The 18,764-nt window shown below is 37.9% G+C and overlaps 1 protein-coding gene across 4 annotated transcripts in view; it reads right to left on the reverse strand.

Annotated features, from left to right (window-relative positions):
- Nucleotides 1–18,764, reverse strand: part of ARL15 (ARF like GTPase 15) — a 442,869-nt gene that overhangs the window by 283,137 nt on the left and 140,968 nt on the right. For all 4 annotated transcript variants that reach the window (XM_071208115.1, XM_058308932.2, XM_071208116.1 and 1 more), the window contains one exon: nucleotides 9,328–9,472. In XM_071208115.1, the coding sequence (XP_071064216.1) occupies nucleotides 9,328–9,472 (145 nt within the window). The remainder of the gene's footprint in view (nucleotides 1–9,327; nucleotides 9,473–18,764) is intronic.

Below are 18,764 nucleotides of genomic sequence, written 5' to 3' on the forward strand. Positions count from 1 at the left end.
TCTGAAACTCCTGGTGTAGTGGAGAAATTCGGATAGGCGCGGTTTTGAAGGACAGGACACGAGAGTACCGAGAAGGAAGTTGGTTTATTTCGACCGGCCGGGCTCGGCGGACTCTTGTCTTAATAAAAACCGAGCCCCGAACAGCTTTTTCTAGACCTTTTTATACAGAGGATATAGGATTAGGAAGACTAACAGTGATGGTAAACAGACCTTTGGTTAGGTTCTTCAGATCTTAGTATCAGATAGGTTATTTCTTCTAGGTGAGTTACATATTCTCTACATCCAAGCCAGTTTGGATTAGCATAGCTCCACATTGTCTGGAGGCAGCCCTGAATACACATTTAGTCTCACATCCCTTCTGAACATTCAAAGACTGTAGGGCCTTTATTACTTATTTGGCCATCTTGGAGACTAGGTACTCTTGGAAATAATTTTGATTTTAATGCACAGGCTATATCACTGGTTCACTCTAAGAAACTACAGAAAGGAAAGACATTCCACAGATTTGTTGGCCTTGATCTGGAACAAGGACATGATTTATGGAATGGCAGTTCTGTGATGTTTGGACAATAGTCCAGTAAAATTCTTCTAAATATGATTTCAGTATCATAAAAAGGTTTAATCTACTGGCATTTATAAAATACAGTCCTTTAATGGATATCAAAATTTAACTTTTCAACTTGTTTCTCTTATTGACTTAATATATAGATAGATAGATAGATAATACTTAAGTTATTGAAATGTCACATTCAAATTTTCATGGACCTTTTCTATGTTTCTTTGAAATTATCATGATCTTTTCTATTTTAACTGAAAGATGCACTGTTCGACAGTTTTTCAAGTGCAGTAGTATATATCTCTAAGAGATATGTTCCACATTTTTCAATTCCAAGTGCTCAGTTTTCTCTACATTATTCTCCATGTAGCCTCAATATATTATTCAAAGGCTTTAGATTCCATTACTCTGGTTTAAAAAGAAAAAAAAAAAGAACATTTGTATAATCTACAGTTTAACAACCCCTCTTATCAACAAATTCCTTGTGCATATACAGTGAAGGAATTCAGTCTGGGCAGAATTCACTCTTGTTTTTAGATTAAGGTTCAAACTACCCAGTTTTCCTTTTCCACCAGCAGGTCTTAATCTCTGGAGGATTTCATGGCCCTTTGAGTTTTGACAATTTAGGTTTCTTTTTAAAAGTATGTCAAATGTGAATGACTCCCAAAGTTACCATTCCAGTGGTTTGGATTCTCTCTCCTTCTAAAGAAAAGGTAGTCTTGACTTGCTGAAATTGGATGGAAGGACCTTTCCTATAATATGTACTATTAAGAAACAAACTCTGAAGTAGGTCCTCTTTCCAACTCTTAGAACTCCTCCAACAAAATTTTTTCATTTTTCATTGGCTTTTTGTCAAAATAGACTACCTTCAAGAGCTATTTTACATTCCATACATACTCGAAGAACTTTATAATAGTGTTCTTCCTTTCCCCACCCATCCCTGGCATTTATACTGTTGTTCTCCTGTATCGTATTATTATATATGTTATAAACTCCACAATGTATTATTGTTGCTTTTATTTAAATTATCATCTATATTTTAAAGATACTAAAATAACAACAAATAAATCTTACATATTTACCCATCTAGTTTTGGTGTTCTTCATTTCTTTGTGTAGATCCAAAACTCCATCTGCTATCATTCTCCTTCTGCCTGAGAGACTTTCTTTAACATTTCTAGTAATGCAGACCTGGTCTGGTAGTAGTAAATTCTTTCACATTTTGTATATGTGAAAGTCTTTATTTTGTCTTTAATTTTGAAAGATATTTTGCTGGGTACAGGTTATGGTTATTTTACTTTTAGTTTAAAGGAACTGCTCTACTGTATTTTTCCTTTCTTTTATCCACCAATTTTAACATTTTGCCACATTTGTGATATCATTTTATCTATCCATCTATCTCTGTCTATCCATTTATAAATTCATTTCCTGAACGCTCGAGTGCAGGTTATATATGTGATGTTTCTTGAACACTTAATACCCCCATGTACATTGCCTAAGGACAAGGTTATTCTGTAAGTGCAGTTATCAAATTCAAGAAATTTAATACTGATATAAAGCTTACAGTCTATATTTCAATTTTTTTCTTATGTTCCAATAACATCCCTTTGAGCTTTTCTTCTCCCTTACTAGCTCCCACCCAGGATCATGTATTTATTTAACTGTCATTGTCTCGTCAGTTGCTCTATTATACATACAACATAAACTTTCCTATCTTAACAATTTCAAGGCACACCATTCAATGGAATTAATCATATTCATAATATTGCAGTACTCTCACCATCTTCTATTATTATAACTTTCCCATCTCCCCAAACAGAAATCCTATAACCATTACACAATAACTCTCCATTTCCCCTGGCCCCCCACTCCTGGCAACCTGTACTCTAACTTCTTTCTCTATGAACTTGCACATTCTCCAATATTTTCATCCTAAATCTATAACTATGTCACTTGCTTTGATACCAACTTAACTTTAATAGTATATATAAACTATGCTCCTATAACTCTTTGTCCCCCCAACTTTACATAGCTCTTGTCACAAATTACACGGCTTATAAATCATGAGTCTAAAATCACTAATTTATCAATACATTTCATGTATTTGCCTTTTATATCCTATAGGAAGGAAAAAGTGAAACTACAAACCAAAAATATGGTAGTACTGGCATTTCTTACCCTCACTGATGAGATCTTTATTTCTTCAGGTGGCTTCAATCTACTTCTATTGTTCTTTTCCTTCAACCTGCAGAACTCTTTTGGGCATTCCTTGCAGGGTCAGTCTGGTGATGAGGAACTCCCTCAGCTTTTGCATATCTGGAAATGTCTTAGTCTCTCCCTCATTTTGAAAGACAGTTTTGCTGGATATGGAATTCTTGGTTGGCTCTTTTATGCTTTCCACATTTAATATATGTTACCTCACTGTCTTCTTGCCTACATGGTTTCTGATAAGAAATCAACACTTAATCTTATTGAGTATGTGACACATTCTTCTTTCATGTTTTCCAGAATTCTTTCTATATCTGACATTTGACAGTTTGATTATAATATATCACAGTATGGGTCTATTTGGATTTATCCTATTTGGGGTTTGTTGAGTATCTTGGATGTGTATATTCATGCCTTTTGCTGTATGTGGGAAGTTTTCTGCCATTGTTTCATTTAACATTCTCTCTGCCCCTTCCTTTCTCTTTCTCTTTCTGGGACACCCACAATGCATGTATGTATTGGTAAACTTGATGGCATCCCAAAGATTCCTCAGGCTTTGTTCAGTTTTTTTCATTCTTTCTTCTTTCTGCTTCTCAGACTGAATAACTTCAATTGCCTTATCTTCAAGATCACAGATTCTTTCTTTTGCCAGCTCCAACCTTGTGTTAAACTCTAGCAGGGAATTTTTTATTTCTATAACTGTGGTCTTCTGCTCTGTTTGCATACTTGTCATAATTTCCATCTCTCCATTGATATTCTCACTGTGTGCATCTTGCATCTATTGCTTCCATGATTTCCTTTAGCTCTGGTCTTCTCCAATGCTTTCTAATGCTTTAACTTGTCCTTTGCCTGGAATATCACTTTCTGTTTCTCTGTTTTATGTATTGTAACCTTTTGTTGAAACCTGAATATTTTGGTATTTTAATGTGTTATCACTATCACTGGAATTTAACTCTAAAGCATCTTTTCCTTAAGCTTGAACTCAACTAGTGTTATGACAGAGCTTTCTTTGAATGCCAAGAGTTCACAAAACAAACAAGCAAAAAAGACTAAAGGAAAAAAAGAAAACACTTTTCTTAATTCTTGCAGACTGACCTGTGCAAGTACTCTTCTTCAGGGCTTATATATACAATGAGTTTGGAGAATAGCTGTAGGCCAAAATGTAGGGGCCTCTTGTCTTGGGCATACACATGTGACCTTGGGCATTCTCCCATTTATATGGTTTCAAATGGCCCCTCTTCCCTAGGAAACAGTTTCTTTATTGTCTCAGCACTGTAGGCATACACCCTACAGCCAGCAATCCCTTGCTCCAGGCATCACAACTTGACTGCTCTCTCAAAGCATTCTACAGCTCTGTAAACTGCCTTCTACATGCAGGGCAAGTTCTGGGATGGCGAGTCCCTCAGGTTGCCACCAGACAAATTTTGCCAAACATACATGCTCCCAGTATGTGCACAAAAATTATTCTTTTCCTTCCTGGATCAGCATGCCACCAGAGCCTACCACCTCTACGTAGCTCTTGATTTGGCATTCACCCATTTATTGCAATCCTTTAACTGTTTTCTGGAGCTGAGGAAGATGTTTCTGCTAGTTCTTGTTGGTTGTTCAAAGCTTTTGTGCAGGGACAAAGACATGAAGTGTCTTACTCCATCACCTTGATCATGCAGGGCCTCTCCTTCACTGTCTTCTTGCTTGTATTGTTTCCAGTGAGAAATCTGATACCAATCTTATCTTTGATCCTTTACTTGTAACATGTCCTTTTTCTCTGCTTTTAAGATTTTCTCTTTAACAATGATTTTGAGCTATTTGAGCATGATGTGTAGGGGTATAATTTTGTTCATGTTTCTTATTTTAAATATATTTATTTATTTTTATTTATTTTCTCTCCTTCCCCTCCTCCCACCCTGCTGTTTTTGCTGTCTGTGTTGTCTTCTCTTCTCATTTTCTCTCCTCTAGGATTCACCAGGATTCAATTCTGGAGACCTCTGATGATGGGGAGAGAGGTTCCCTGTCAGTTGTGCCACTGCTGTTCCTGGTTTCTGTGGTGCTTCACCTTGATTCTTCCCTTGTCTCTCTTTTGATGGATCATCATCTTGCTGCATAACTCACCTGCATGGGGCACTGACTCACCACATGGGCACTCATGCAGGTACTGGCTCACCACTGGCTTGCTGTGTGGGCATGCTTTCTCATTTTCTTTTTCACCAGGAGGCCCCAGGGATCAAACCCAGGTCCTCCCATATGGTAGGCTGAAGCTCTATCAGTTGAGCTGCATCCGCTTCCCTGTTCATGTTTCTTATGCTTGGGGATTAATGAGCTTCTAGTATCTGTGGGGTTTATAGTGTTTGTTTTTTTTTAATTAGAAAACATTTCAGCCATTATTTCTTCAAAAAAAAAAAAAACTTTTTCTTTCCCTCCCCCACCATTTTCAGGCCTCCAATTATCCATATATTAGGCTACTTGAAATTGTCCAACAGCTCACTGATGCTCCTTTCTTTTTTAAAAAGTCTTTCTTCTCTCAGTTTTTAATTTTGGGTCGTTTCTATGTCTAATGCTTTCCAATTCATTAATATTTTCTTTTGCAATGTTTAATTTACCATTAATCTCTTCTGGTGCCTACTTTAAATCAGATATTGTAGTATTCATCTCTAGAAGTTTTGTACAAGTCCTTTTTTACATTTTCCAAGTCTCTACTTAAGGATAATACAGTTTCTATAACTTTTTTTTGCTAATTATAATATCTGTCAGTTCTGGGTCAACTTTGATTTATTATTCTCCTCATTATGAGTCACGTTTTCCTAATAATAACTGTTTAATGTTCTTCTTTGCTAATGCTAACATCTGGGTCAGTTCTGGGTCAGATTTGATTGATTATTCTTCTCATTATGAGTCATGCTTTCCAGCTTCTTTGAATATCTGGTAATTTTTGATTGGATGCCCAACATTGTGAATTTTACCTTGTTGGGTAATGGATATTTTTATTTTTTGTAAATCTTCTACAGCTCTGTTCTGGGATGCATTTGAATTACTAGGAAACAGTTTGATTCTTTGGGTTATACTAGAATGATTTGTTAGGCAGGTCCAGAGCAGAAGTCAACCTAGTGCTAATGAGGCAAGACCTTCCTGAGCACTCTATCCAATAATATTCAGATTATGAGCTTTTCCAGTACACCTGGTGTGAACAGGCACAGATCTCAGCCCTATGTGAGCAGTAAACACTGGTGCCCTAATCATTTCAGACAGTTCTTTCTCTCACCTCAAGTAGTTTCCTTCTGTGCACATCTTGAAAAGCTTGCTTAATACTCAAGGGAGACTCTCTGCAGATCTCCTTTTCAGTATTCTGTCTATGACCTTTAAGTGCCTTAGTCTCCACAAACTCTCAGTTCTGTCTTCTCAACCCAGAGAGTCTACCTAGCTCCACCTCAATCCCCCTGAAACTGCACCATGGTTGGAAGCTCTCTCAAGGCAGTAAGCTGGGGCCATCATTAAGCTTACACATTTGTCTCCTGTTTCCCAGTGCCTGTGGCCAGAATCAGAACTCCTCACTCACTGTTGTTCACTATCCTCTATTTATCATCTCAATTTTTCCATTTCCCCTGTCCACCACCCTTATACCTTTGTCTACAAACAATGCTCATATGGCATCTTTCTTTTAAAAAATCACTTCCTTTAATACTGCTTTCTCTTTTGGTGCCTATTTTCTTGATTGAGGAGTCCATATGAAATCTTAGCCAAAACACCAAGAATAAAAGGGAAGAATATACCTTAATCCCTCTTCTTGATCATTATCTCTCATTTCTCAGGTTGTTTTCTACCCTAATACTCTACTAAAACTATTCTATTACAGGTCATTTAGTGACCACATTGTCACCAAATCTAAAAGCTTTTCCTCAGACTTTAGCTTTATGCTTACATTATTTGACTCTGGTTCTTTTAACCTCTTGGCCACATTTGATGTATATAACATTGCATAGTGTCCGCCTTGTTCAGACTCTCTGTCAAATGCAGATACTAGACGTAAACTCCAAAGAACAGGAATCCTTGTCTATTTTATCACCTTAAGTATCTAAATCAATCTAAATCAATGTCACATAACATATTCTGTTTTAGTAATAGGCCTGGCATATATTAAGCATCCAATAAATATGAACTATTTTATCACCAGAAAACTTATCTTCATAATCCAGGTGTAAACTTCTTGATGGCAGAGGCCTCCAAATAAACTCCAAAGAGGCACAATGCCAGTTTCAAAATAATGATAACTCATAGAATTTTTATATCTAAAAGGTTAGCCAACCTAATATCTAACTCATCAGAAAATCAGCTACCCCATAATGTTATAATGGGTTTCAGTAAAAAGAAAATATGTATAATAGATAAAAAAGCAAATATAAAACACTACATTATAATTTACAAATAAATTATAAAAAAATAATAAAGATAATTTTTACACTATAATTCAAAACTGCCCTCCTCCGCAACAGTGTTTCCTCTGTTTATAATTCTGAACAGTGAAGAAAAGTATACTTTGTATTACTCCTACATACATTTTGCGAAATTGTTTTACTGAAAAGAATTTTTAAGCTAATGAAGCTTGTATAACTTCATAATACATTACTCAACAGATATGCACAACTTTATATACAACTAGCAAATAAATACTCCCATTAGAAATCCTAAGCATTGAGTACCACTAGACTTATTTGAAGTTAGGAACTAACAGCCTACCTGTTTCACTAGCTGTGTGACATCAGCTATACCACTATACCTTAGAGCCTCAGATGATTTAACAATGGAATAGGGATAAAATAATAATACTTGACATAGGCTGTTATAAGGTTCAATGAGGATACTTTACATAAAAATACCACATAGCCTCCATTTACTGAAGTTCACTTATTCAACATATATTGATAAAACCTGTATGTCAAACACCTCTATTCCTCTGTCACTGACTTAGTTAAGGCCTTCATAATCAATGCGACACTATTATAATAATTTTCTAACTCTGCCTCATTTATGTGCCCCACAATTCAGCCTCCACATCATGGTCAGCATGATCCTTCTCAAATGGTCATCTTATCATGTTGTTTCCTTGCTTAAAAAACTCCAGTGAGTCTACACTGTACTATCTACAGGAAAAGCTCAAATTCCTAAGCATTCTGTAAAAGGTTTGTCAAGAGTCAACCATTGCCTATTTCTTGTGATTCATCTCCTGGCATTCTACTGACCATACACTGAAGCCATGCAGAATTCCTTGTGGTCCCCTGGAAGTCTCTTCACACCTCACTGCCTTCACAGGAGCTTCCCCCTCACTCCCAAGTCCTGAAATCCTCTTCTCCACCCCATTCTCTACCAGGTTTACTTAGCTTTAAGATCAAATATCGAAAATTCCATTGTGCATCTTTCCCTGTTCCCCTTTCCAAACAATACTAATCACTCCCTTGTTTTGTATCATTTCTGGGCATGAACATAATGTGGATGTGGCCAGGAGACTAAACTCTACCGGAATGCTAGGATTATAGTTTATATATATACTTATCCCCAATGTCTAACACTATACCTAGCATATAGTAGGTGCTCAAAAAAACAGCTGGCTGAATGAACAATCTTTTCAACTTTCCAAGATACTATCTTACCCTACCCTTTCCTTACTTTCTGTAATTTACACTCTTTTTTTTTTCTTCCTGCTGTGACTGTTGGAAGAGACTAAGGAGCACTGGGGAGTGCCAAAAGCCCCCAGCCAGGTTTTCTCAACCTTGACACTACTGAAATTGTAGGATGTTTAGCAGTATCCCTGGTCTCTAGTGACTAGATGCCAGTAGCACCCTCTCCCAAATTGTGACAACCAAAAATGTCTCCAAACATAATAATCTAAGGTCCCTGGGGTGGGCGCACAGACAAAATTCCTTTGACTGAGAACCACTACCCTAGATTGACTTTCCTTGGTCAACTCAGGAAACAACATGAGTTAAATTTGATCAATATTCCCTTATGCTCATTATCCTCAGGGTAAAAACTAAAGAGAAGATTTAGGATATATCTGTTTAGGGAGTATATGACCAGTGTAAGTAGGCTAGAGGGACACTCGAAGGGAGGATGATACTCACTTGGTCTGAGATGAAATCATTTTGTCAAAATAACCTGAATACTAAATTACAGGACTGGTTTATATCAATACTTTCCTGAGGTTGATTTATTCAGTGCCAATGAAATGACCAGCCAGAGGGATACAGGATGCATCAATTCAATGCTATCAAATTTTCTTCAACTCTTGTTTGAAAAAATAAAAAGTATTTAAAGTACTTTAAAGAATTTAAAATTAAAATAAACCAAAAATAGAGGAGAGAAGAGGAAAGGAGAGATTTCCTACTGTTGTTACTACCTTACCGTTTTTGCCCTTTCTTCTTTCAACATCCATTACTAGAGGCCCACTTGTAGGTCCTGAAATACTTAGACCCTGAATGATTCACGAAAGAAAGAGGAATCATACAAATAGCATAAGAAACTACAACTTATTGGGATAAAAAAGTGAAAGGGATAGAAACCTGAGATGGTACTTACCTGTGGTTGATACAACATTCTCGGGGCTTTCGCTGCAGAGCTTTGACAACAGACTGGTTTTGCCAGAACCTGTGAGGCCTATGCAAACCAGGTCATATTCTGGCCTTGCAGGCGGTGGTCCCTTGCAGCAAAGTGCTCGAAAACACTGCCAAGAGAGGGAGGGGACATATAATGTGGCTCTTTTAAACAAGACTGTGGAAACAAACCTTAGAAACATTTAAAATGACAAATAAATATTAGTATGTAATTAAACATTCATCTTAAAGAGAAAACTGGTAACTTTAAAGTACAGAAACCTGGGACACACCACCTTAACTAAGTGATCAAAGGTTACTTCAGAAGTAGCAGAGGCATACAGGGACTTCACATGCCTCCCCTCCTGCTGTGACAAACACACTTCCAGGGACACAGCATCACTATGCAGCATTCCTGTCAAAAATGCACAACGTGAACCTAAAAATCAGAGAACTTCAGACAAATTGAGGAGCCTTCTACAGACCAATTGGACTGCTCCCCTCTAAAATACCAATGTTTTAAAAATCAACAAAGGCTTCAAAGAAACATTCTAGCTTCAAGAAGACCAAAGACACATAATAAGGAAATGCAGTACAAACTAGATTGGATCCTGGATGAGGAGAATAAAAAGTCCCAACAACAACACTATTGGGACAACAGTAAAGACTGACTATAGATTGCATATTAGATAACGGTATTGTATAATGTTAAATTTCCTGAATTGAATAACTGTACTGTAGTTATGAAAGAAAAATCATTGTTCTTAGAAAATACAAACTTAAGTATTTAGAAGTGAAGGTTCATGGTGTCCACAATTAACAGGTTTGGAAATTTTTAAACATTTATCTCTGCCTCTATGCAAGGGAAAAGACATGGTAAAATGCTAACAATTTGAGAAGCTGAGCAAAGAGTATATAGAAAAATTCTTACACTAGTCTTGTAGTTTTAAAAAGCATGAGATAGAGTTATTTATCACTGCCTTCCTAGTTTGGCTAAAATCTTTTTCAGGTCACCTGATCTCACGGTACCATAAACTGTCATGTAGTTAGTGCACTGCACAAACTTGTTTGCTCTGCAGAAGTTGAAGACAAGGAGATTTTGAAGATACAAATTCATTCACACAGGTTTTTTGTTTGTTTTAGTTTTATATCTTTTATTTTATTTTGTTATGTTCTAAAAGTTGATGTTCTTTCCAACTATTTCCTTGGTGTCTTTGCCAACTTTTGTGATATAATTTAATTGCTGTTGTTACTACCCCACTTTTTAAAAATCTTTCTACTTACTTAACATCTATTTATTAGAGGCCAACCATGTGCCATCCCCTAAAGCCCAAAATACATAGGCCTAATGATTCGTGAGAGAAAGAGGGAAGGATGGAGAGAGGTGTGGGAAGGAAGGAAGAGAGACAGACTGACGTCTGGATAATTTGGAGATTGTTAACAGAAGAGACCTAAAGAAAATGTCTGTGCTGATTTTGCTCTCTCATATAAAATCTGAGGCCTAATTGACTGCCATGCTCTCATAAATCAAGCTAGATTCTCCCTCACTTCCCACATCTAGTTGGTCAACAAATTGAGTCCATGTAACAACCTCTGAAATAGCTTTAGAATCAATTTCCCTCCAGCCCAGACTACCAACACCTGGACAACCTACTCCCACACGGCCCCATTCTTCCACAGGGCCCTCTCCATTCCTCACACTGCAGCAGCTGTGTTTGGTTATAAAAGGATAATCTGATCATACCTGCTTAATTCCCTTCAGTGACTTCCTACTTTGCCATGGTCTACAAGCCCCTCCAGAATCTGCTCCAGCCAACCTCCCCCTCATTGCCCATTACTCTCTGTACTCTCCTTCCCTAACTCCATGCACTCCACACATGCTGACCCTCTCACCTCAAGGAATTTGCACATGTTGTTCCTTCTTCCCCCAATTCTTGGCTTAGCTAATTCCTAATCAGCTTTCAGGTCTCGGCTTGAGCACTTCTTCCTCAGGCAGCCGGTTCTGATCCTAACACTAAGTTAACAAATTCTGTGTCAAGGGCTCACACACTTTTGTGAACTCACTACACTGAGAATTACAGTTTCTTATTCGTCATCAATCTATGGGTACCATGTCTGTCCCTCTTCATCCCAGTATCTCCAGTGCTTAGCAGAGATTCTGACACAGTCTACTCTCAATGAACACAGTTACAGAATGGATGACATTTTACATTTCAACAAGAAATAAAGTAAATGCAAAAGCTAATGGATGCTTGATTAATATTCTCTGGGTCCCCAGGCTTTGAAAAAATAGTATCAAAATAAGAAAAACCCTTCTCTTTTTCACTTCACTTCAATGCCAGAACTCAATCTCAGTTTCAATAAAAGTGGTTTTGATCTACAGGATCTACTACCTCAGTAGGATAAAGCTTTTGTCTTAAATTCACTTTCCTTTGGTTTTTAAGAGATTCTGCCTACTTCTGGTAAACAATTCTATGGTCATTTAATCCCTATTCTCACGGATTTATTAATCTCTAAGCCTTAGCCTTTCAAACCTGAGAAGTCCTAATTATTACAGTCTGCCTTCATAGACCAACCCCTCTTACTCTTTCATCATATTGGTTGCTATTCTTTGGCTTTACTTTAGTTCCATTATGCCTTCTCCTACAAGATTAATGACCACAACTATAAACAGAATTTAGATGCCAACACATCACATACCAGATTCATATGAAGGTCGGCTGATACTGTCTGACTTTTCACAAGCCTTTTTCATATCCAAGACAAAACAAGTCTCCCAGGCTCATGATAAGAGTTTTCTGTAAGAGTTTTATTTTTAATTATTTTTATTCATTCATTCATTCACTCATTCATTCATTCATTCATTCTCTCAAAGATGGCCAACGGCCAACAGCTATTCACCCTTAGGAGAGCTCTGCCAGGTACAACCATTATAGGAACAACACTAGTCAGAATCACTCTTCTTACTGGGCTGCTTTACTCTTTGTAGGGGGTGACCTCTTCCTACTCTGAAGGATGGCATTCTTCTTGTTCAGCCCCTCTGCCACAATTCCCCTGGACTATCTCCTGGAGGGTGACTGGGCCAACTACCCCGGCCCAAACAATCATTTAATCTTAGATGTGAAATTAAATTGAATATGACTGATTGCCATATTGCCCTACATAAATTATCTATTAATATATTCCAGCATTACTCAAGTTATTTTAACCAAAAGTTCCACAATTTCATCTTCATGTTCTCTTAAAAATCCAGAGTGCAAAAATCTTGTAGCCAAGTCGATTAATATCTATATCACCTATTAATTTAGTCTGTATCAGTTGAGCTATTTCTAACATAAAGGACAATTTAGGAGTGACATTCTACTCTACTCCCTTCTTTTCTCTTCTCTCTCTCTATTCTCCCCAGTAATCTCATTCCCACTCCCATGCTTTCAATCATGTAGATGGCAAAGACATTCAACATTTCAGTCCCAACCTATTTCCTGAATTCCAGACTCTGTGTTTCTGACTTTTCTGGAAGAAGCCCAAATTAAATCTGAAAACAAAACAAAACAAAACAAAAGTCTCCCCCCAAAACCATAGGCTATGGAAATGAGGTATTTTGGTTCCTTGAACATAAAAGGCTGAATTGACAACTATTACAAGGCAGAATCTTTGAAATAAATCATAGACAGGAGTAGTGTCAGATTTTAAGCCAACAAAATAAGACTTTAAGAAAATGCTACTTCAAATGTAAGAGGAATGTTCATGTTTTTTAAGTCAGTTTCTAAACATTATACATAGTCATCATTTGCTTTCCTTTTTAAAACCTAATGAAGCTTTGGATCTCATAGTCAATTCACTTAAAATTACTCATTTTGGTCTCTAGACTATACTGTACCAAAGTTCATTGTGTTTGTCTCCTAAAGCAGCCTCTGCATTGTTAAGAGTAAGCTCCTTTCACTCTTGTACAATGCTAAACACAATGCTGTCGGCAGTCCTGACAGCAAGTGGCAAACTCAGGCTTCATTCCCAGGCCAGACACTAACGCATTGTATAACTCTGTTTAAGTCCCATAAACCTATATCCATGCTTCTGTTTCCCCATGGCTGAACAGTAATGTTTTAACACTATCCACTATCTGCCATGTCCTTTCTTCAGCAGGATTTTGTGAGGCATCCACACATTGCATCACGCCCCTAAGAAAGGCACCATGGATAACACTTCGTCATGATGTTCATTTTTCAAAGGTACCATGGGTGGTAGTTAGCCCTTGGTCCAGGGACTGGTAGCCCTACATGCAGCCCAGACTGTGGCACTTCACCTTCCATCAGCCCATAGCTGCCTCTGCATGCTCTATCTACCCACAACACTAAAGACAGACAACTCTTAGTCCTCACTTGCAGCAGGGAACATAGAACAGGGTCAGCACACATTGTAACTTTACCCTCTGGGGGAAGGGGGTGTGGGGGAACCAAGGGCACAGTCTCAGTTGCCGCAAATACATCGGTTCACAGGCCTTTTCATAAAGGGTCAATTATGACTTGCTCCTTTTAAAAAGAACCCAGTGTATCTATTTTATTATGTCAGGACATAGGATGTTTCTCCATAGCATGCACCCACAAGCTTCTAGTAACACTGCATGTGAGGAAACAGTGTGCCAAGATCTTAAGAGAGGGCAAAGAATAGAATCACCAGTCAATATCCTATGACTTTGGATAAAACATCTAACCATATAATCTTCAAATGAAAATTGAGTTAGCTAAAAAATGTAAGCAAAACTCTTAGGAATATTTGTTTGAAAAATGAGGGTTGCCACATGTATTATAAGTAATGATAAACAAAAGATAAAATTGCAAGGGTAAAATGAGGACTTGCCTTTCAGCCTGGTGGTCCACCATGAAGCCAGCAAGGTCATCTCAAAATGTCCCCAGAAAAACCACCACTCAGGTTGGGAACAGTGTCAGACATTTGGCTGGTTTGGCAGAGCACTATACACAATAGGTACTCAGTGAGTAAATGTTCAATGAATCAACACAGTAATGGTCTAATTAAGCACTTAAATGTGCACCTCATTTCCCTCTACATTTCCACCTTAATCTGACTCCATCTCCCCTCCAAATATCTCACTAGTCCCTCAGACAATCTGAGCACTCAATGTTTCTGTGCCACGTTGGTCCTGTGTGCTCAGCAAAAAGACTCTTTCCTCCTTTCTCTAATTGATGAATTCCTATTCAAGGTTCTATTCAACTACACCTTCTCTGGGAAGCCCTTCTCAATTCCCTCAGAGAGAAGTAATCCTTTCTTATACTCCTTAGTCCTTTACACACCCTTCTACTATTGCAGTTAATACTATGCCACATGTATTTTTTTCTAACCATAAGATTTATTAGATTACAGAACCACACACACAAACCCAAAGACATACTGACTCTTCATCCTATTATTGGCTCAAATAATTTAATTCTACAGCTACTAAGGTGACCAGTGACATAACAGGGAACAGAAATGTCCTCCAACCTTAATTCTAGATAGAGTTTTGCTCAAAGTCCTCCCACTCTGGCACTGGCCCTATGCATTGCCAGTATTTCCTACCATCCAGTGTCACTAAATTCCCAGCCTTTTGGGACATGGCATTTGTTTCAATTGATGCTCTGTTGTACATCATGAATACATGATTTTATTCTGAACATGATTTCAATTTGATTGAAGCTCTGTATAGTTGCTGGAAAATTTTCTTCAGTCAGCTTTGGGACTTCCCCATAGTCACTGCCCAAGCCCTGCACTGTTTCCTCATTATTTAAATATGGATCTCGCCAGACAAAAACGCAAGGTCTCCTATCGCAGACAACCAGGTCTTTTACTGTGTAGACTTAGGGTGGGGTCTGGTGCAGCACGCGATAAATACTTTGTTAAAATTAACAAAAAATTAAAAGCAAGAAAAAAGCCACTCATAATTTTAAGTGGGTATATTAGCTAGGTGGGTTGGTTTTAAAACCAAAAACAGGCACCTGTATATTTTGACCCTCACCAACTCTCAATGAAAAAGTTTTTAAAAGGAAGTTAATTTCCAGAAGTGCTTTCTAACATAAACCAGCTTAATGAATAAAGCATTAAGAAGTTCCTAAATATCTAACATTAAAACAATTTAAAAAGAAAATATTTCTATGTCTATAGTAGTCAAACATGGATCTGCCATTAGGAAACACAACCAAAATGTGTTACAGGATTCCTAAGAGCCACCTGAGTTCTGGAGTAGACATGAGGAAGGGTAGGTATCCTGATAACTTAAAAAGTAAAACCAAAGGCAGCTAACACTATTGAGTTCCAGACAATTCACGTGTAAGAATTCCTTTATTCCTGCAAACAACCTAATGAGAAAAGTACTACATGATTCCTGCTGTAAGATGAGGAAAGTATGGCCCAAAGAAATTAAGTAATTTGCCTGCATGCAGCCAGGGTTTGAACTCCAAAGCGTGGTTCCACAGCTGTTTTCTGAGTTACCAGAATGATACACCTCTAATACCTGAGGCGAAACCCTGTGTAGAAGGCAACTAAAATGCACCCAAAGGGTAGGAAGTGTCAGAGCTGGGGCTTGGGCCAGGGCTCTTGGGTCCCATTTCTGGAAGCGGGGTCACGAACAGAATCAAGGGGTTTCCATTGTTTTTTTCATTTTTTGGGGTTTTGATTTTGTTTTTGTTTTGGGGGAATGAAAGAGAACTTTAAGCAAGTTTGCCTGGGTTATTGAACAAAAAGATGAAAATGCAAATCTGTGTATTGACTGCTTACTTGCACCAAAATGTTCCAGGGAAGGAGGCCTTACTTACCTCCTTCTTTCGGTAGAGTTAAAGGACCTGGATGAGAAATTTATCTGTAAGGTTCCTGCAGGGTTGAATTAGATGATAAAGAAGGAGAAGAAGGGACTGGTAGGGATGAAAGACAAAGGGAATCTAAAATGCTCCTAGTTTCTCCTTCCCCACTCTCTACAGTCAACAAAAAATCCCTGTTTGTTTCTTTTATTTAACCCTTTTTTGTGCTTTAGAAAGGACAAATCTTATCTACTAAGAGAAGCCCATGTTGGCTGCAAAGACTTCTGATTTTAAGCATGGCAATAAGGGAGAAAATCTACATGGCAACAGCCCTCAAATTGTTTGCCTTTAAACGTATGTGTATATAAATTATCCTCAATAAAGTAAGTAAATAAATAATAAATAAAGTAAAATGTGTTGAAGGAGAGTATTGGAGAAGATACACAAACTGGATTTTGTGAAAATACATATGAAGGAGATGGCTTATAAATAAACATGCAAACTTTCAGTTAGTCCTTTTTTTCTATTTTTAAGAAGAAAAACAAAGGTCAAATATGCCCTGATGTCTTACAGCCATTGAAAGTTCTAGGAAACAAGTGAAAAGAACGTAATATCAAAATTATACCTAAAGTGTAGAGCGGGGGGTAGCTCAGTGGTTGAGCACCTGCTTCACATGTTATGAGGTCCTGGGTTCAATTCCTGATACCCCCTAAAATAATAATAATAATAATAATGATAATAAAAGTGGATAGCTTCAAATGACTTTTTCAAATATCAGCACCTAAAGTAACAGGATAATAAGTAGGGCAATGGAGTGTAGTGAAGAGGCCCTTAGTCACCAGGCATACCTCAGCTAAAGACTCTTCCCCACATTATAGAGCAACCCACTCACTTTTTGAGGTGAAAATCTTGTGACCCTTTATGACCATAGTGGGAAACATAATAAATTGGTTTTAGAGAAGATGGTTCAAACCTTTGGACCATGTGGGCTGCTTCAAGATCACAGATGAAGGCTTTCGCGCTCGGAATTGTCCCATTCTGAGGCTTTTGGCCAATATATTACACTGCCTCAGGACACTAAGTCTGTCTTTGCCCTACCCTTTGTGTTTCTCAATCCACATTCCTTTTTGGGGTGAAATACTCCATTATTTCTGCTTTGTTCTGGGCTGTCTCCTGTCTCTGTCCCTATTAACTTGTGGCAACAAAAGAAACAAACAGAAGCAGGGGATTTCATGCTTAGCCGCTATAGACATTGGCCTCCAGACTCTGCAGAGGGGCAGACATCTGAAACTCTGAATGGGACAGAGTGCTGCTGAGCTGAACCAGGCCAGGGGCCCACGTGGCTCCCAGTCCACTCATCAGTCATCGTGATGAGTAGCATTCATGAGTCCTAGTGCGCATTATTTCAAGAGGAACCAAAAGTGGGCTTATAAAAGTTTGGGCATCTATCTGATTATTAGATTTAAGAAATTCTAATCCAAGAAACATATATTCCTAACTATCTGAAATTTCAGGTCTTCACAGAAAAGGATTATTTTATTAAACTAAAGAGAACTAAAAAGGAAGATAAATAGACAATGTGCCTTTCTTATTTTTAATGAATGTAGTACATTCATTAATGTATCCAAATCAGAGCTTCATTTGGGTCAGTTTCAAACCACGTATAATGTTTTCTTGGAGAGTGAAGAAATACAAATTTAGCTGAAAGTGAAAGAAAACTAATACATTTTGTATTAGGCCTCTTTTTGTTTTTACCTGAAAAGAACGTTTCTTAACAGAGAGTGGGCATAAAAATAAATACTTTTAACATTCCTTACCAAAGGCACTTTTTTAATGTTTCATACACTTAGGCAGAGTTACAGCATAAAAACATTTAAAAAGAGCTAGAACTGGGAAGCAGATGTGGCTCATGCAACTGGGCTCCTCTCTACATTAGAGGAGGTTCGGGGTTCAATTCCTGGGGCCTCCTGGTGAAGGCAAACTGGCCCAAGTGCAGAGTTGGCCCATGTGGAATGCCGGCCCATGCAGGAGTGCTGGCCTTCATGGTGAGGTGGTGCAGCAAGATGATGCAACATAAATAGACACAGAGAAGAGACACAGACACAACAGACCAGGGACCTGAGGTGCCACAAAGATTAAGAGCCTCTCCCCCAATGCGGGAGGCCCCAGGATCACTTCCCAGTGCTGCCTAAAGAGAAGCCAAGCAGATACAGAAGAACACACAGCAAATGGACACAGAGAGCAGATGACTGCAGGGAATGGACACTAAATAAATAAATCTTTAAAAAAAAAAAAAAAAAGAGCTAGGCTTCCTAAGTAGACCTTCGAGTGGGCTTAAGTATCATCTGAAAATACAAAGGAAAGATTCTAACAAAGCAGATACTCTCCACTCTTGGTGCTTTTGGAAATGGAAACGGGAAGCCTTATAATAGAAGAAAGGAAAACAAATTGAAATCAAACTAAAATTGTTTTCCCTGCAGTCCCTAACAGAAATCCTATTCTATATGTTGGAAGACAAAGATCATTCCTTCACTTAACAATCTTTAGGCTCCATAAAGATGGGGATCAGTCCTCATATATCCCATCAATCATCAGTTCCTGATAACTGTCCAAACCTGTCTCTACTATCTCAGTC

The sequence above is a fragment of the Dasypus novemcinctus genome, chromosome 2, assembly GCF_030445035.2.
Source record: "Dasypus novemcinctus isolate mDasNov1 chromosome 2, mDasNov1.1.hap2, whole genome shotgun sequence".
In the NCBI taxonomy this organism is placed as follows: Eukaryota; Metazoa; Chordata; class Mammalia; order Cingulata; family Dasypodidae; genus Dasypus; species Dasypus novemcinctus.